Genomic DNA, 20,421 nt, shown 5'->3' with positions numbered 1-20,421 from the left:
AAAAAAAAAAGGAAATCACAAAGGAAAAGTTGATGAACCTCATTATAAACATAAAAATGCCACATACCAAAGTATCATAAAAGTAAAATTTCTCCCACAAACTTAAAAATAACTTTCAGAATTATTAGACATGGCTTAATGTCTTAATCTATACAGAACTAGTAGAAATCTGTAAGAAAGACATTAATGATTAAATAAAAATGGGCAAAAAGTACAGATAACTCAGAAAATTAAAATAAAAACTATGAAAACTAAATTAGCAATAAAAGTACAATTTTGTGGAAGTCTATAAAAGTAAAGAAATTTAAACAAAGAAAAATTTAAACAGTTAATGCTGACAAGGATGTGGTATAATAGGCATCTCTCTAACCAGTCAAACCTTAACTAGAGGAAAAAAGACAACAAAATTTGTTTTTCCATGATCAGAGAAAGAGAGTTCTACAAAATGTTATCAAATATAAAAAGAAAAAACAATTGTTTCATTGTAAAGAAAGGAATTGGGGCTAGAAGCTTTCAGGAAAAAAGTGCTTTTCCCATGAGAATATTAGTGACAGAAGTTTTTTTTAAGGCTAGACCTAAAAATCTGTAACTATAAACACCAGAAGACATTAGTATATAATTATATCAAATTTTGCCTTAAAAGTAATAAACAGTTTTCTCTTCCACCAGAAAATTCATTTTTGTTACTGTGAACATTGTTATGATAAACATAAATGAGGATGTCTTCATTCTCATTCTCTTCATCATCTACTGTTATGGTTAACAAAGCACCAAAACAGTCAAACAGCCCTGTGGCTGCAGTTTTGTCCTTCAGAAAAGAAAGTTTCTGACACTGGTTATCTCATACCATAAAGTAACTGGCAGAATGTAAAGGGCTTCCTAACTCTGCAGTCCTATTCTAGGAGCCATGCCTAAGGGTCTTAGATTTATTATGCCCTGATCCAGTGATTTCCCTTCTTGAATAAGTCTTCAAAGAAACAACCAGAATTAGAACAAAGATGCATCATTCAAGCTCACCATAGCTTTATTTTTTTCAGCTCAGAAAAAAAAAAATCACAAACAACAGTAATAGCTATATTAAGAACACTGCTAAGTAAATTCAATAATCTATGAAATATATAGTAGATAAGCTTTCTTGGGGTGGCTTACTTTCTTTTTTTTTTTTTAAGACAGAGTCTCAAACTGTCACCCTATGTAGAGTACTGTGGCATCATAGCTCACAGCAACCTCCAACTCTTGGGCTCAAGCGATCTTCTTCCCTCAGTTTTTTTATTTTTAGTAGAGATGGGGATCTTGCTTTTTGCTAAGGCTTTTTGCTAAGGCTCTCAAATGTGTGAGCTCAAGCCATCCACCCACCTTGGCCTCCCAGAGTGCTAGGATTATAGGCATGTGCAACTACGCCTGGCCATGGATGGCTCACTTTCTAATGACTCTGAATTGGTTGCTACCTTCTCAGTCCACCTCCTTTGATTTTCTGGCCTTTAAAAGCTAATGGTCTAGGTTGGGCATGGTAGTTTACTACTATAATCCTAATGTTCTGGGAGGCTGCAGTGGATAGACTAGTTGAACTCTGGAGTTTGAGACCAGCCTGAGCCAGAGTGAGAACATGTCTTTAAAAAAATAGCGGGGCATCTGGTAAGGGCCTATAATACTAGCTACTTGGGAGGCCTGAGGCAAGAGGATCATTGAGCCCAAGAGGTTGAGGTAGCTGTGAGCTATGATGTCACAGTCTCTACCAAGGGCAACAAAGTTGAGACTCTGTCTCAAGAAAAAAAAAAAAAAAAAAAAAGCTAATGGTCTCACATTTCTTTTGAAGGCCCTGAAGTACAATATAGATCTGGGGATACCCATCTGAGTACAACTGGACCTGGAAAGGTCCTATGTCTCATACAGCAGGAGGACCTGGCAAAGCCTCAAAACCTGATATTGACAGGCCAGGGAAGGCAAGTATCATATCCATGTGCAAAATAAGCAAGGATTCTCTCCACAGGTGATGCAGATCTGTGAACAATGTGATGCATTTAGGGAACTGCTCTTTTCCTTTAATTGGAAACTAGACTATTACTTCTCAGAATAATATCTGAGTTGTGCCCCTTCTTATTCAGTAATTACCTTTAATTTGCACCACTATATGGCAGTCTCGAGGGAACTAAAAAGAGTTAAACAGTACTCTGCATCTTTCAGTTAGATTTAAAATGTCACTGTCTACTTTGGGGGAAGGCCCCCAGCAGCTCTGATCCTGGCTGAGTAACCCAGAGATGTTCTGCTGGAGACAAGGTACTGTAGAGACTGCCTGATGGAGGAGCACATAGAAAGGGGCTTCCCCAGGACACAGGAATACAGTTTCCTTGTGCTGGATTGGAGGGAGACACTCTTTCTCAGAGAAGAGAGACTGAAGGAAAGAGGATAAAGCCGATAACTACTAGAGACTGTCTACTATGGACACCTCTGTAGAAGTTTTTTATTGTTTGTTTTTGTCTTTGTTTTTTTTAAGACAGAATCTTACTTTGCTGCCCTTGGTAGAATACCGTGGCATCACAGCTCACAGCAACCTCAAACTCTTGGGCTCAAGGGATTCTCTTGCCTCAGCCTCCCAAGTAGCTGGGACTACAGGAGCCCACCACAATGCCTGGCTATTTTTTAAAGATAGGATTTCACTTTTACTCAGACTGGTCTCAAACTCCTAAGCTCAGGTGATCTACCTGCCTCAGCCCCCCCAGAGTGCATGAACCACCATGCCTGGCCCAAGTTTAATGTCTTTTATGTTTGTTTTTTTCTAAATTAAGGTATAATGGGAACAGCAATGTGTAACTTCCCATTTTGATTCTAGCACCTTCGCTTTAGTTAATGCCCTTCAGTAAAGTTTGGCACAATGAGACTATGGCAGATGTGGCTAGTTCCACCAGGACCCCTTGTGCAGACTCTGCATGGAAGGTGGAGGCTCATCCAGAAGCAGGTAAGAGACACTGCTCTCTTTCCTAGGTTGGGGGTGGGGGGGTCCAACCTGCAGGCCCATGGGTCACATGCAGATTGACTATTGTTTTGCTTATCTGTGGTGCTGGACCTTTTCTTTTTCTCATCAGCTTTCCTTAGTGTTTGTATGTTTACTGTGTGGCCCAAGATAACTCTTATTCTAACAGTCCATAAAAGAAAAAAAGGTTGAGGTTGGGCACGGTGGCTCACACATGTAATCCTAGAACTCTCAGAGGCCAAGGCAGGTGGATTCTTGAGCTCAGGAATTCAAGATCAGCCTGAGCAAGAGCAAGACCCCATGTATATTAAAAATGGAAAAACTAGCCAAACATTGTGGCAGGTGCCTATAGTCCAGCTACTTGGAAGGCTGAGGCAAGAGGATTGTTACACCCTAAGAGTTTGAGGTTGCTGTGAGCTACGATGACACCATAGCACTCTACTCAGGGCAAAGGAATGAGACTTGGAAAGGGAAGGGCAAAGGAGGGGAAGAAGGGAAAGGAAAGGGAGGGAAGGAGGAAAGGAAAGGGGGAAAAGAAAGGGGAAAGGGAGAAGGGGAAGAGGAAAGGGGAAAGGGAAGGGGAGGAAAAAGGTTTGACACCCCTGGGAGGATACTGATGGTCAATGGCAGGCAGCTGAGGCAATAGACCATGTAATCCTCATAAGAACCTTAATAGAATACTTGTCTTTGACTCCATTTTACAATGAGGAAATAAAGGCATAGAGAGATTATATAACTTTGTTTGGAAGAGTTAGGAAGTGGTCAAGCAGAGATTCTAACCCAGGTTTGGGATTCTACATAGTAGAATTTGTGTTCTTAATGGCTGCACCAAGGCTTCTCAATCCACTGTGTAAGGAACTACTGCGAACAGGTTATGTGTGTGCAGAGCTATTGAGGGACCATCTCCCACCCCAGATTGAAGCTTCTTGCCTTCACCTCAGGATACCTGTAAGCACGAGCAATGTCTACATGGGTCAAACAGGCAAGATGAGAAGCTGCATTAAGGGCTTCTGCCTTCCACCTCCAGAGGCTCTGGGACAATCAGCACCCCTCCACTCCACCCTGACCAGCATTTCATGTGGCTCTTGGTAGATGGACTGGTATGAGAAACTTACCTTTTCTGTCCCTTGGCATCTCTGGTCCTAGACAGTCTTGGTCCTGCAGTTGCCCGGAGCCCACCTCGTCGAAACTCCGCCATCCCTGGTGCATCAGTGTTGAAATTTCCTGACTGAGTTCTTCGAATTCTACGTGGAGAAGAATCCATGAAGATGATCAGGGGACAGTCTGAAAGGCCAGTGCCCTTGCTCCTTTGCAAGGCTGTGCATGCCAGACCTGGGACTCTGGGTGACACTACCTCCTGGTACCTTCTTGGAGATCCAAGACCACAACCTGTGACTATTCTTCAGCCAAACTTGAGCTTCAATTCTGCCCCTCCCTCTGGGGTTGAGCTACTCCCCATGGGGGTCAGATTGAAGCTGGCTGAGTGTAAACTGCAGGACATGTGGTCTGGGGGTGAGAGGTAGGTGGGTGTTCAGAATGAATGATGTATAAGGCAACTTGCTATGTTCAATGGATGCCTTTCACACTTCCCCTTCTCTCAGCTCTGAAAGCTATAATAACTCAGATTCTTCTCTCTAAACATGAATGTTCTGCTTCTACTTCTGTTCCAGTGTCTAATGGACCAGGGGCTCCAATTAGTCAAAAAGTTGAAGCAATATTATTATTGTCATCATCACCAACTTACTTTCCCCAGAACTTCTTGATGCCTTTGGGACTCCTTTTACCATCTGGTGTCAGGGGAGACTGGGGACTTGATTCGGTGCCAGATGATGTGGAAGAGAGATCATTTGCCATGGCAATGTCATCCCAACCACTTTCTGTGTCTCCTGGGGTTGGGAAAATAAGATGATGTGTAAATAGGAGTAAGGGATATGACCTCTGGGACTCTTTCCCCCAAGCGTGGACCATCCCTCAGTGGGCATCCAGAAGAATCTACCTGCCTCTGGCTTCAGGACACAACTCCATAGCAAAACCCCAGAGACTAGTTGGGACTTAAGCGCACTCTAGGCTTTCTCTGAGAAATTAGTGAGCTCAATGTTATAAATCCAGGTGAACTCATGTCCTCAAATTCTAAGAATGTGGGGTCCAAATACTTATGGATTATTACAACAAGAAGCTTGCTCTCTTTTCTCAGAGGGAGACGCAGGAATACAGGCAGGACAAGGAGGTATCAGGGCAGGGAAACAAAGGCATTCTCACTCCACCTCACCTGGAACTGGTACAGTACCTAATACGGGGGCACTGACACTCCGGCCACGATCTCCAGCCAACCAAGAAGCAGAGAAGCCACATGAAGAAACAAGAGAGGCCAAAGTCCAGCCCAATAGAGTTATAGGGAAGCAAAGAAATAAACAAAAGGATGTCATCGAGCAAGAGAGAAAAACTCAAACAGAAAGAAAAATAATCCCATATAGAAGGATGGGGTGAATGGTGATGGAGACTAAGAGGAGGTCTCATGTGAGTGGACCAAATGCTCCTAGGGCCACTTTCCAGCAGGCTGAGATACCCATGTTCAAGAGAAAGAGGAGGAGCAGCAGAGCCTGAATACACCAGGCCAAGTAGAGCTCCCACATTGGTGCCAGTGCTCACTGGGCACATGTTAGAAAGAGCCAAAGCTGCTCTGGGTCCAGCCTAAGTGTCATTAGGACACACTCATATGAGGGCAGATCTGGAGCTCCTGCAGCCCAGGGCAAAACTGGCCTTTATGAAGCCAACACATGGGCCAGGTCAGGGAATAGCTGGGACAGAGGAGTCAGGAGTGAGGAAAGCTCTGCCAGGACCAGAACATTCCTTCCTGGGCCCCATTGAATCTGCCACTATTGATGGAAAAAGATGGCCTATTTTGAATGAAAAGCAACAAAGACTCCTGTAGTTTCAGGTCCTTATTGCCAAAAGGATCCCTGTAGACGGACATCCCTGCCTGCTGGCCAATGACCTTATCTGCCTAAGGAAGTGCTAACAATTGGAAGAGCCCACATTGTCTTCTTACTGGTGGTAGGGAGGCTGCTGAGGAGAAGGCAGACACAGGAGAGGGTAGTGGGTGTCTGAGAGGGAGGGGAAGGGATGCTGGGAAGGCTAGGAAGGGGTATGACAGAGAAGGAAGAGAAGAGGAGGGAAGATGAGGCTAGGGTAGCTGCAGATGGAAGTAGGGGGCATACACATCCTGGTCTGAAGTATTGACCTTAGGAAACAACTGACCTAGGCTTAGAGGAGCCCCTAGAAATGGGACTTCCCAAGGTACAATTTGTCCCAGCCACCTACCCCCACCATTCTCCAATTGTGGATTGCAGTGGTAGGTGCAGGGGTCTGTACAATCATTGGAAGTGCCAAGCACGCTGCTCAGAGGCCACCAGCCCAGGGTCTGGACACTCACTCAGCCTCTGCAGGCTGCTCCCTGTGGCGTCAGGCTTGCTAGCAGTGGGAGATCTGGCAGCCTCTCCATTGGGTGTGGCCCCTGAAAGCTTCCCAGGTAACGTGGGGTATTTGTGGTCCACCAGGAAAGAGCCATCCTATTGGAAGGGGAGAGAAAAGATTTAGTCTGAGACTCAAACCCAGTTAGGAAACTCTTGGAAACAAGAACAACTCCCTATCCTCCAAGAGCCATTTTTCACTTAGGTTGACTCAAAGAAACTTTCAAGCATCATTTAGCCTAGACCAGGAAAGGGGCCCAGACTTCTGAGGATGAAACTTTCACAAGCCCACACAGTAACACAGGGACATACTCAATCCTAGATCTAGGACTGACCACAACTGCCTCTAACCAGGAAGTGGCGATGTCTTGCAAAGGGGGCCTTTGTTATATGGCCTAGTGCTCAGAGGCTCAATGGTTCTTTCAGTGCTTTGAATACACAAACCAGAATCCTAATACAAGCTACCTAGTACGTTATCACATTCATTGTGTGTGTGTGAAATAACAATCCTGCGAGAGAAGAGACGGAGGTGAGTTTGGTCTGGGCTTCTCTGTTTTTCCCAGACTCACTTTCTCGTGGTCAGTATTGAGGCAGGTTTGCCAACTAGGGCCCTTACTCAAACCAGGCAAGGGCAGACCTGTGCATGGCTTGACCAAGTGCACAAACTACATGGACCTTGCCTGAGAGAAGGCCATGCTATAGCAGGGGGATTACTGTTCCAATTTGAAGCAGAAAAAGGAAAAAAAAAGCCTGTATGGTGGTAATAGTTACTTGAAAAACATCACATTAAGGCAAAGCAGGAAGATACACACACCTTTGAGGGAGATGACAACAGAAAATGGGTCAAAGGACTGTATGCCAACATACTTCCCTAGGAGCTTAGGATCATGGGCTCTGTGCTTGGACCCTGGCCACGGAAAGGTCCCAAAGAAAGTCAATTAAAAGAGAGGAAGAATAGCATTTATTTGGTCAAGAAGCATATTCTGGCCCCCAAACTGCAAACCTGAGGGAAACACAGTGGAATGCACTATGAGGGTAAGAATAAAAAAAAAAAAAAAAAAAAAAGAAGACAGACAGAAAAACGGAAGCGATGCTGCTGAGGGAATCAACTGTGGGTCACTTGACTGGACTCAGAAGAAAAGTAATGTAAAAGACAAAACAGATTCCAAACTGGCAATTCAAAACAGCAAAGGGAAACGGCTGTGACTGAGACATCTTTTGAAGTTCCATTTAGTTAAAAGCCAAGTGTCTGGTACGCTTCTGAATTCAGTTTGCTTACAAATGCATTGTCCTAGAAATTGTTTGAAATTCAATTCATTCATTGAATACTGATTATAACCTTCCATAAATAAGCTCTGAAAGGAGAGATATGGGAAGAGGAAAATAAACTCAAATATTCTGAAAGAAGTGGCCAGTGAAGCAGGAATAATTAGGACCTTGAGAGATAAAGACCATGATATTTCATGTTTGTAATGACCCATGAAGTAGAGAGTAGACATGATCAAATATGTGATCAAGATCAACAGTTTCCAAATGCTAGTTCCTGCACTGGTTGTCTCAGAATCAGCTGGGCACTTGTAAAAAAGCATGAATTGCCAGGTTCCCTTGGCTCGGCGAATCAGCCCCTCTGGAAGTGTACCCCAGGAGCCTGTATTTTTAATAAGCATCTCAAAAAGAATAAAATAAATAAAAACAAACAAACAACAACAACAAAAACACCAAAGCATCTCAGACTATTTTGATGAGAGTCACACCCAAGAACCACTGATGTGGTTTTGAACACAGACAGTGTTCAAAAAGTTTAGAGAACTGAAGGGGATGACTCCATGCTCCACATTATATAGGAAATGTGGGAGGACGAAGGGCTCTCAAAACCAGGAGTCAGGCGGCACACATGCTCCCCCAAAACAGGGCAGACACAGCCAAGGACGCCACATGGGCCACCAGCTCCCTGAGAAGCTGAGATGCAGAGAGCTCACACCTAACCCAAGGCTGGGTTTCAAAAGGTGGCCCAGATAGGTAAGAAAGACAGCAAAAGAAATCAAGGGCCACACAACGGTTTCTCTGAGCTCTCTTCAGGCCGAGAATAAAAACTGGAAAGGAAGGACTCACTGCTAGAGAAGGCAGTGCAACGGCAACACAGGACACAGGCAACAGGGATGCCCAGCTCTAGTTGTGTCTCTCCTGTCTCCAGTAAGAATGACTCTGGCTGTGGGGGAAGGCAAACGCCAGGAAAGGGGCCAGTGCAGACTGATTACCCAGCTGCTTTAAATTAGAACAGAGAGGCAGCAGGCCAGAGTGGAAAGGGCCCACGCTTTGAGTCAGACAGACTCAGGCAATGCTTTCTCTTTCACCTCTCAGATCCTCTATTCTATCATTTCCAAATGGGGAATAATAATAATTCCTGTCTCAAGTTTGCCATGAAATAACATGCTCATGGCCCAGTACACAGTAGACAGGAGATAAACCGAAGCACAGAAAGCATCACATCCCCAGGTCCCAGACAGACAGAAGTCTAGAAGAACAGTCCCCAGATCAGGAAGCCACAGGTCAGACTACCTGTAGAGTACGACCCTCAAGTCTGGTCCAGGGCACAACTTAAAGAATACAATGGAAACCAGTGCTGATAACAAGGAGACTGAGGGGAGCTTTAAAGGCTTGTGATCCCTGCACGCGTTCAGCCCAAAGAACAGAGCACACAGGGAAGGGGCGAGGGACTCTTATTCTAGAGCTGTCAGAAGTAGGGCAGATGGTCTTTTCCCTCAGGCTCCACAGGGAAAGCCAGGATCAGCAGATACACATTCTTGGGAATTCAGATGTGTCTGATAGAATTAGAAAAGAGAATGTGTACAAGGGTGTCTCACCATGTAACGAGCACTCAGTCACAGACAGCAAAGGCCACTGTAAGCAAGGCCAGACACCAAGGTTAGGGGATGCTGCTGAGAGACCTGCAGAGAGGTCCTGGGGAGGACAGTGGTGTACATGGGTATGAGGAGAGGGGTGGCCAGGTTGCACTAATTGAGTCAGCAGAAGATTCTGATTATGGTCAAAGCCATACAAGAATTACCTTGTAACCTAGAATACTTCCTCTTTATAAACAGTCCCACGTCATTCATATTTTTTGGTAATTAAATCAGTGCCCTGAAGCTTGAGCCTTTGTGCTTCCAGAGGGGAGGAGATCACTTACAGATGTGCTTTGGAAACACCTGTGAGTGATCTCGCTGAGGAGGGACTAGGGGAGTGCTGAGTCAAAGATGTAACAGAGCAGCCTCCACAGGAAGCCTCTCAATTTACCAAGGGACTACACGTGAACTCTATGCCCTAGGGACTGTGTGTCCACAGCACCCGGACAGAGGGGGAGGTGAGTGGTGGGTGGATAGGTAGAAGACCTTTGCCATATATTTCAGAAAGCCCAAGAAACGGCAGCCCAACTGAAGCACCAAATACACCAGTGCCGAGAAGCCCTCACCTTGATGGAGAAGGGCAGAGAGAATCTTCCTCTCTCACACGTGGCTGGAAGGGCAGAGATGCCCCATTCAATCACATTGATATGAAAATATAAAATGACACTCTTAGGTAGGCCTCAGCAAGCCCTGAGGCTCAACATCTCACATCTTCACATGGATGTGAAGGCAGGACACAGGGAACGGAAAGGCCACTGGCCTTACAACCCATTTTTCATATAATGCTATAAACGGTCATTGGGTGTGGCTGAGATCATGCGCATTATACAAATCTCAGTTCATCATGTGCTCAACATTTGCGTACCGACCTGGAAACTTAATCCTCTTTCACAACAGGATTCCTTGGAGAAAATCAGTTCTAATGGGATTTTTATAGCATGGCTTATTCATTAAAGGGGGACTGAGTGGATTCCTGTGTTTTTTAAACCACAACTTATCAGCACAGAAAGGATGAGAGCTGTCACGCTCCTCTGTGTCCTGAGACCATAACATTCTCCTTCCCTATGATTAAATCTAGATTGTTTTGTTAAGGATTAATTTCTTGGAGCCTATAAAATGGTGGTTATAACAATGAATCCTACCCCACAGATAATGGTGTTGAAAAACACACTATATAGCTGGGTGCACACAAGGGAGTGCAGTTCTGGGAGGAAGTTCTGTCTTTCCTCCTGCCTTCTTGCCCCTGACAGCTAACATTTTAAGGTTACAGAAGCCATGACCTGCTAAATTAAAATATTAGTAAACAGTACAACCATGAATAGGTGGTAGGGCATGAAGTTAATGTACCTTGGGTTCTATCACCGGGGAGAGCTGGTTCCCATTGACACACTATGGAGTGACAAGAAGATTTCAATCATGTGAAGAAAAAGAAACCTGTGTTAGTCACAAATAACAACTCAGAACCACCTACCTGCTTACCTCTGAAAGGCTCAATCTCTCCCTCCTCACTTCCATGTCAGGTAATTGCCATCTATGCCAGGAAACACAAGTCCCTGTCCATCTCATGGACAGATGTCCTAGGCAGCTGCTAGCAATATGACCGGGGCACTGAGAGGCACATGACCATGTGAGCAAAGCCACTGACTAAGGCTATAGCTCCTGCTCACTCCAGCCTTCCTGGCTTCTCCAGTGACACACCAGGGACCCGCCAGCCCACAGCTAGAAACCCGGGGGTGGTATGCAGCATGGGCTCACTGAGGGCTATCAGGGGGGCATGCCTCTGTCTCTAGTAGCTAAGGGCAAGACCCTGCAACCCTTTCCTGCAGCACAGGGTCTACCTACATGATCAAAGGCTACCCCTATACAAGGAACCACAAAGCCCTCCTCATATCTTCTGAGACAAACAATAGCTCCCTTTCCAATATCCTAAATTATCCTTCTCCTTACTCCCGGGATCATCTCCTTTATCCATATGAATCCCTAACTCAAAATCTCTATGATGCCCCAAGTGCCCTGGTGATACAGGGCTAACACTCAAGGTCTTCTCTGGCTTCACCTGACTCAGGGCTCTGACCTAACTGCCTCTTGCTCCCCACCATTTCCCAAAACCTGACTGTGCCAAATGGACACCTACCAAGCCTTTGCCCACTTCAACACCTTCTCTTAGCAAACTCCAGGCAGAATTTTCTGATTTGTCTTTTGTCTAGGATACATTAGACCACACCTGACTAGTTTTCTCAAAATGTTCATGTAATTTTTGCCTCCCCAACAACTTTATAAAATCTTCTACATGGTAGGGATCAGGATGTTGTCAGTGTATCCCATCACTATACTGCGTCCAAAGAAATAACTCAGTAATCTTCATGGATAGATTTATGGACTGACCTTATCCACAGCTCCACCTCTCAAGTCTTCTAGACTACAGGAGAGTTTTTTCTGAGCTCTGAAAAAAACACAAAAGAAAATGAACAAAGAAACAGTTGTTTGAGAATGAGGTATATGTGATATTGCTCAGAGGACATTTCAAATGCTTATCTAGTAGTCTGTCTTGGGCTGAAGGTCAAGGCCAAGAAAAAGTCACTCTCTATGAACCATTACATGTAAGATGAGACTGGCCCACCTTGGGAGATGGCCTGGGCAGACAAGGTGGTGGTGAAGGCACAAGGACATCACTTAAATCCAGATGAAAAGTCCTTGGCAGTGCTCAAAAGCTAGAATACATTCAATTCTGTTGCTTTGATGGGCAGTGACTATTATGTGGTCATAAAAGATGACCAATATCTAGAATCAAAATAGAGGAAAGGCTGTGATGCTAGGCTGGTCTAGGAGTAAGCCAGGGAAGGAGTCAGCATCTCCTTAGAGTGGAAGAGTGTATCAGCCAATCAGCCAGCTCCAAAGCTTCCAGGATCCTTCCACTCTCTGCTCTGGCTCCACATGCCCTGAGCAGTCTGCTCAGAGGAATATTACTCTCTCTGGGACTCTTTTGTTGAGAAGGGCACAGAATAGATAAAGAAGAGGCAACACTACCAGTGTTTACACGGGTAACCTCGTGCGAAGTCTCCTTGGCAGTCATATTTTTTGGTTCATATGAATAAGTTGGCATCCTATGAGAATCATCTTGTGAGTCTGGGCCATGTGAATTCCTTGGTGTTGACGTTCCTTGAGTGAACTCATAAGTCAAATTTTTTATCCTGCAAAACTAAGGACTGGCCAGTCACCCTAGAGATACTGTCATTTGGAGGATAATGGCTCAGGGGAATGACTGCTCTCTGGAAATGGGCTCAGAGAATGTAGGTTCTGGAGCCTGGCACCATGCTGGGGAAGCTTCCGGCATGCTCATGACCACCTTCCCTGGACACCTTAGCTCAGGGGTCCTCAAACTTTTTAAACAGGGGGCCAGTTCACTGTCCCTCAGGGAGGGCCGGACTGCAGCCCCCGGGATGAGTTGGTTGCAAAGCAGGACAGGCAGCGGTGGCAAAAACACCCAGTGGGCCTGATAAATGTCCTCGGTGGGCTGCATGTGGCCTGCAGGCCGTAGTTTGAGGATGCCTGCCTTAGCTGAAAGACAGCATGCTCTTGGCAGTGACACTGTTATAGTTCCCTTATATGGGGTCCAATTTGAAAATCTGTCCTAAAGTACAGACATAGGGAACTCCGCATGGGTTCATTTTAGAGGGAACCAGATAGCCAAGCAACCTCAGAGTCTAGCTCATTATAAGTATACTGTTGTGAAGCACCCCCAAACTAATTAGACCAGCTTCCCTTTGAAGAGAAATGGCCCTCCCTAGGGAGCCTGGATTGTCTAAGGCAGCAGTTGTCAACCTGTGGGTTGTGACCCCTTTGTAACAATGAAAACACATTGCAGCATTAGGAAGGTTGGGAACCACTGGTCTACGGGCTAAATTCACCCTGAGAACAGGAAAGACATTTCTAAGAGGCTGACGGAAACAACACCTGGGATGCTGTCAGCTCTCAGGAACCACTGGAAGATACATGAGTTGCAGCCACCTCTCCTCTGAGGCTTTAACCCCTGGCCCTTTCTCAGTGACAGTGATCCAGACCCTCAGCCTGAGGGAAGGAAAGCCCTCTAGAGCCAGGAGAGAGAGACCTGGTTAGTAAATGCCCTGACAATGAAGCATGGTGTGCCCAGGACACAGTGTCCATGCTCACCACACATAGTCAGTCACTCCCCACCCACTTTAGGAGGCCCAGAGGAGGCCTGAGAGCACACTGGCTCTGGGGAAATGCTCAGGCCTCTTACCTGGTTTCCAGTGACTTCTGTGGCAGCGGCGGGGGCCCCAGTGTGGGAGAGCTACACCTTGGAGGCATCTGAATAAGAAACAGAAGAGCCACTGTAGACGACAGTTGCTGTTTGGGGATTACCCCCCCCCCATCTTTTCCTCTTCTTTGGGTGATTCCTTTTAGGGAGCTACATTTCCACCCTGGGTACAGCCATGGTAGATATATCAATATGGATGCCTTGCTCTTTTGAGATGCCAAGGGAGTAGGTGTATCTACCCATCTGGGCCAACGTGCCTCTCTTTCCTTGGCCTCAGATGTTCATATCTCAGCAGTGGAGTCCTGAGACCTGGGGCCCTGGGTTTCTGCTGATCCTGCCCTTTATGAGCTTGGTTCTTCAGCTTTTCCTTTCATTCACTGAACCACTGCATGCCCTTTGAAAAACATTCCTTTGGGGTAAGTTATCCATAGTCAAATTTGGTTGCTTGCAATGTGAGAAGCCTGATTGATATGGTCAGTCAACAAACATCAGCAACATCTACCACCTAACAGGCCCTGTGCTAGGTCTGCAGAAAGCACTCCCTCCATCTGGAGAGCAGACAAGTGAATTAGGATAAAAGAACAAGGCAACATGTCCTTATGCCACTGATACCTGTAACATAATATAGGAGCAGAAGGAAGGGAAAGACTCCCTCTCACACTGATGAGAAAGTTAGGAAGGGTTCAGAGGAAAGAACAGCTGAGCTTGATGTTAAGAAATGAGAATGGTCTCAGCAAGAAAGGAAAGAGGTGGAGCAAACACAAGCTCGTGCTGGTGTGGAAGAACACAGCCCTATGTCTTGAGTACTGCACTGACTGCAAAGACTGCTTCCCTTGCTGGAGCCCAACATCTTCTTGGTCGGCTGAAGGAACAACTCTGGCATTATAGTATAATTTTGTCGCCCTCAGTAGAGTGCTCTGGTGTCATACCTCACAGCAACCTCAAACTCTCGGGCTCAAGTGATTCTCTTGCCTCAGCCTCCCAAGTAGCTAGGACTACAGGTACCCGCCATGATGCCCGGCTATTTTTAGAGATAGGGTCTCGCTCTGGCTCTGGCTGGTCTCAACCCTGTGAGCTCAGGCAATCTGCCTTCCTTGGCCCCCCCAGAGTGCTAGTGTAGTATAATTGTTAAAAGCCTGGGCTTTGTGGTCCAATAGACATCAGCTCAAAGCCAGAGTCTGCCATCTACTTGAAGTGTGACATGGAGCAAATTACCTACTTTCTCTAACTTTTAGCTTCATCACAGTAAACTAAGGCTCCCAATGGGGGGTCATGAGGAATAAACAAACCACACACAGCACTCATCACAGACTGTACTGAAGTGGCAATTACTGCTCTTTTGTAATTGCCAGCAATCTGGGGTGTTCTCACTTGATAAGTGGGTAACTGGGTGACACTTGTGTTCCTCTCTTAACTGAAAGGGTTGAGCTGGACCACCCAGACTCATTTCAGTTTGACCATCTGCAGTTTCATGAATCTTTTGGACCCGAGGTTGAAGCCCCTCTTCCACCTGACATTTGTACCTATGCACTTGTTTGCTTATTTGTATCTAACCTAAGTCTGGAGAGATCCATACAATAGGACAAGACTCTAAACAAATAAAAGAGACAAGAAGGAAAATATGTGTGCTGGTTATGAGGCCTGGAGGGGATAACTGTGGTGCAGGAAGGCATCACTTCAGAAGTTGCCATTATCTCTCTAAATGAGCAAGATACGTTCATTCATTCAACAAATATTTGTTGAATTCTACTAGGTATAAGGCATTACTGTAGACCCTGGAGAAATAGAGGTAAGTGAGACAAATACCACCTTTGATTTGTGCTTAGATTCCAAAAAGGAAAGACATACATAATCAAGAAACCCAATTAAAAAGGAAAATTCTTATCCTTGAAAGTTCTGGTATAAGCCATGCTGCCCCCCAGGGCTTGGAGGCCACTCCACTGATTTAATTATTCTCCTGTCAAGATGTACGCCTGCCCAATGTCTGACTAGATCCTTCCCCAAGTTTGAGGCATGCTCCAAGGATGTGCTGAAACCCTACGTCACGGGCGGAAACACAGTACCTCTTGTTTAAATAAATCTTCGGGGCCTTTATTTGTGGTGTTCCACTTTCTGAAACTTCCCTCCAGTTCTTCTTCATTGATTGAGAGTGTTCTCTCTGAAGGCCCTGGAATCATTAATGCAGAAGGAGTGATCACTACAGCATGACTTGTTCAGAAACCTACAATTGTACCACAAAATCTTTGCATTATTTCTCCTCAGTAAGAGAGACTAAGACAGGGCAACCCCATCAGGACCCCTTCCATTGTGTTGGAAGCTTCCCTATCTTCTAATAAACTATTGCTTTAACAACAACCAAAAAAAAAAAAAAAAAGAAGAAGAAGAAGAAGAAAGACTAAGATGGCTGAGCATTACAGTTTAGCCCTGTAATCTTAGCACTCTGGTAGGCTGAGGTGGGAGGATCACTTCAGCTCAGAAGTTCAAGAGCAGCATGAGCAAAAGTGAGACCCCATCTCTACTAAAAACAGCAAAATTAGCCAGGTTTGGTGGTGCATACCTCCCAGCTGCTTGGGAGGCTAAGGCAGGAAGATTCCCTGAACCCAGGAGTCTGAGGTTGCTGTGAGCTATGATGATGCCACAGCATTCCAGCCAGGGCAACAGAGTAAGATGCTGTCTCAAAAAAAAAAAAAAAAAGACTAAGAATATAAAGAGACTGGTAAGGGTATGATTCAGAAGATTCTTTCTTCAGGGTATTTGAGAAAGGGCTGTCATCAGGTCACTCTGAAGTCAAAGCTCATCTGCAGAACAGAAGTGAGGCACCCTCTGCCTCCAACCTTATCACTCCTCAGCATCAGCAATCAGATCCTGAGAGTAACTTGAACCAACACCTGAAGGATTAGAGAAAGAGGGCTGTGGTGTGGCTGGGCATGGGAGCCGCTGGCAGAGCCCCTGGGCAGTGACCTGTCAGCCACAGTGCAGGGGAGGTTTGGCTTCTTCCTAAGCAGCAGCGGCTCAGCCAGAATCAGAGGCTCCTGAGTGCCTCACAGCGGCGATCTCTAGTAAAACTGCTGATTCCTCAGGACCGTGATGGGAGCCCAGGTCAGTGGCAGAATAAAAAGGAAGGCAGCCTGGCATGTGCACCACCGTGTCCATGAGGACACTGATGCTGCCTGCAGGTTGCTTTCAGTGTGGACAGCAAATGTGAAACACAGCAGCTCTCCCCATCTGTGCCTTCCTGTGGTAACCCAGGCACCCAGTGACTCAAAGAAGGCTCCCAGAGGGCGCACTGAATCTGCTGGGGACTTGAGCTTCCCTAAGGAGGTAGACAGAGAAGGCATGAGTTGGTTGTTTATCCAGGTTTGACTCCACTTGCTGCCCCCCAGGGTGTCCTGGTAAGATGGGCAGAAGACCCTGCTGGGGTAGGGGGTGACCTGGATAATCCCCGTAAGTTCTGAGCTGACTGCCATTAATACATTTCTGGAAATTAACAGCTATCAATGTTCCACTATCCAGGAAAGTCTAAACAGCTGCATTCTCCAAGGAGCACCTTCTCCAAAATGGAGGTGAAACATCTTCTGGTGGAAATGCCCCAAACTTAACATCATTGATGGAGTGTTTCTTAAAGAAAATGATCCTACCTTGAGTTGTTATCACAATCTCCTTCACTCTTCGGTACTGGTTTAACAGTCCAGTAAGCTCTTCTATCCGACGGTCCTGGCACAGTGTGAGAGTAGATTTAGATTAACACCACCAGTGTCATATCAGATGATTTATTTTGGGACCCAGGGTATGTTTAGGGCACAATGAGATGAAACTCCCCATGTGTAATGTATGAAATACTCCAAAGAAAAAGCACATCCAGGTCCTATCCATACAGCTCAGACTTCAGTGGTCTGCCCTGCAGTCAACTCATGCGGGCAATCATGACTCTACCTGAAGGCTATGAGTCAACAAGAACTAAGAGACACTTCACAGGCAAACTCACTGTCTTCCTACCCTTCCTCAAATAGCCATTGAAATCTGCCTCCTGGTCTGAGTATAGCCCTCTGGAGCTACAGAAATAAAGACTAAAAATAAAGCTGTCAAATTTATCCCAACATCCTCACCTGTTTCTTAGGAGTCAGAGATACCTTAAACTACAGAGGAAATTCCCAGAAGACATCATGTCTTTCAAGGCTATTGAAAGGCTACACAGAGCCTATAGACCTGGGTGGGAAAACCTAGTTCTGCTATTTACTAGCTGCCTGCTCTTGGACAAAACTATTTAAGCTTTTGAATCTGTTTCCTCAGCTGTAAAATGCCGGTTTGTGATCCTCAGAGATAAGTGTATACAAGTTAGGTGCTCTTTATTTATAGAGGTGGCCATTTATAATAATGCCAGAATTAGATGTGAAGAATATAAAGGCATCAGGGTAAACTGAGGCAGTGTATGCTACTCAGGGCCTCTGATGGCTCTGTCATCATGTCGTGTACATGGAGAGTGCTGGGAATTGCAGAAGGAGTGGAGATAACGCCAGCAACTACAGAAGTATGCTCCCCACATCAGCAGACTCTCATCTGCCTTTAGGGGGTTCCATTTAGTTCCCAGGCATCAAGTCAGAAACAGGTATCTGAGGCCAAGTCTCCAGGAGGCAGAAGCCATCCTCCTGACACATTCCTATGACAATGACATGATGGGCATGGCCTTGTCCCAAGAATTAGAGATCAGCAGGGACCCAACAGAGCCAAGAGGGTCAGCAAGGAAAGGACATAGCTGCCCAGTGACCATCTTACCTTATCTTCATTGGCAAGAAGCAGAGTTTCCATCCCCTTTTTCAGACGTTGAATTTCTTGGTCTAAAAGAATATAGGTATAAAAATAATATGCAAACAGCTATCCACACATATTAAGGTGCTCCTCAAGTTCAAACTTGATGACTTCCCATGTGAACATGGCTCCTTTATTTCTTTAAAGAGGCCAGGATAGTGGCTGGTATAGAGTCAGTATCATTAAATATTTAATTAATAACTAAATGAATGAACCTAGTATTTTGTCTTCTCTTTATAGACGTTTTTGTTTTGTTTTAGCCAGAGTCCCACTCTGTTGCCTGGCATGATCAGAGCTCACTGCAACCTCAAATTCCTAGGCTCAAGTCATTTTCCTGTCTCAACTTCCTGGGTAGCTGGGACTATAGTCATGTGCCCCCATATCGGGCTAATTTTTTTAATTTTTTGTAGAGATGGGGGTCTTGCTATTGTTGAGGCTTGTCTTAAACTCCTGACCTCAAGTGACCCTTCTGCCTCAGCCTCCCAGAGTGCTCGGATAATAGGTGTGAACCACCATGCCAGGCTTTCTCTTCATAGACATTTATGGGCAAAATCAAAATGCCATGTACTGAAAGGTGACCCCAAAGTCTTTCACAGCCAGTGTCCCCTAAGAATGCAGACATTTGTATCCTCTGCCATTCAAGGTAGGCATATACCTTGGCTACACCAGTTTTGAAGAAAATCACAATCTTATAGATTGCAGGCAAAGAACTAACTAAAATAGGAGGAAAAAAATGTTTATAGCTGAATGGAGAACAGGAATTAAAAATTATGTGAAAGAGTTGGGTACTTGCCTTAATTTAAAATGATATAGTCAAAACTGACTAATAAATATTCAGATACATTGATAAATATATTAATACAAACTCTATGGTTAAGAGAAAAATCTTATGTCATCATAAAACCACAGAACTTCTCTATGGGCTGAGGGATCTGTGTGTATGTGGTGGAAAACTCATGGTCTTCTCTCACTTGGACTCAGCAAGGACTCTCTTAACTTCTTCCCAAACTGTCCAGAGAGCCAGGTCAAAGGCCAATGTTTAAAGGAGTTGGAGGTCATTTGCCAGATACTTAGAGGTCTAGGAACTGGCACATAGCTAGCTTTCCAAAGAATGGTATCCATCCCTAAACTGGGCGTTGCAAAAGGAATAGGGCTGCCTATACACACACAGGAGATGAGGGAACGTAAGTGCAGGCAGCACTTTTCCTTTTGGGATATTTGTTACATCCAACAAGCACAGCAACAGTACATCTACAGACTTTGCATAAATGACTGTAGGGATTCATTTTCAGAGTAAAGCAGAGAGTGCTTGCTCATTATTTAAGGCTCTTGGCAGTGGACATCAGCTCTGCAGCTCAGGTTGTGGGTGGGAGGAGGGCAGTAAGCTCCAGGTAAAAACTGACAGACTTTGATTAACTGGTCAGAACCCACCTTGAGGAAAAAATGACCAAAAAACCAACTCCAGTTGGTAGCCAGTGATAGGGTGGGGTGGGGTCTGGAAGGCTTGGACTGTGGGGAAGCCTGGGGTAGAAATGGGAAGGCTGCCTGGCTTAGTGGTCACATCGTGGGGCACTCTCCACCCAGAGTTGACATTAGAGATAGTATAGGCTATCTAGGTAGAATCCAGCCCCTGAGGGTAGGCCTTGGCAGATGGGTGACCCATCCAGTGGCTTGGGAAGACACTGAGAAAGTTGGGCGATGAGCATGTTGGCACTAACTTCCTTTTCCAGCCTAAGCTGTAGTTTCATGGCTTCCAGACCCCAGAAGGAATAAGCTGTGGTGAGGCTGAGATGAGCCTACGTAGTGGCAGCAATTCACACAACTATATGCCCTCCCCAGCACTGCTCTGCAACCTGCTGGTGAGTGGAGAAGCTGAGAGCAAACAGCTGTGAACGTAGAATATGGGTTCATAATAGTCAAGGATTACACTTGAATTCCTCAGGGACCATTCACCAACCCTCACTTATTCAGTAAATATTTCTTTTTTTTTTT

At 45.4% G+C, this 20,421-nt stretch overlaps 1 protein-coding gene across 7 annotated transcripts in view; it reads right to left on the bottom strand.

Annotated features, from left to right (window-relative positions):
• The window catches only part of PPFIBP2 (PPFIA binding protein 2), a 150,202-nt gene that overhangs the window by 13,495 nt on the left and 116,286 nt on the right, over positions 1-20,421 (bottom strand). For all 7 annotated transcript variants that reach the window (XM_012803739.2, XM_023514255.1, XM_023514141.1 and 4 more), the window contains 9 exons: positions 18,397-18,458; positions 17,262-17,337; positions 15,687-15,790; positions 13,606-13,673; positions 11,730-11,787; positions 10,692-10,733; positions 6,405-6,540; positions 4,716-4,857; positions 4,087-4,215 (listed from right to left, as the gene is read on the bottom strand). In XM_012803739.2, coding sequence (XP_012659193.1) covers positions 4,087-4,215; positions 4,716-4,857; positions 6,405-6,540; positions 10,692-10,733; positions 11,730-11,787; positions 13,606-13,673; positions 15,687-15,790; positions 17,262-17,337; positions 18,397-18,458 — 817 coding nt within the window. The remainder of the gene's footprint in view (positions 1-4,086; positions 4,216-4,715; positions 4,858-6,404; positions 6,541-10,691; positions 10,734-11,729; positions 11,788-13,605; positions 13,674-15,686; positions 15,791-17,261; positions 17,338-18,396; positions 18,459-20,421) is intronic.

The sequence above is a fragment of the Otolemur garnettii genome, unplaced genomic scaffold, assembly GCF_000181295.1.
Source record: "Otolemur garnettii isolate 467f Iridium unplaced genomic scaffold, OtoGar3 scaffold00001, whole genome shotgun sequence".
Classification (NCBI taxonomy): Eukaryota; Metazoa; Chordata; class Mammalia; order Primates; family Galagidae; genus Otolemur; species Otolemur garnettii.
This window is presented reverse-complemented; position numbering and strand designations above follow the sequence as displayed.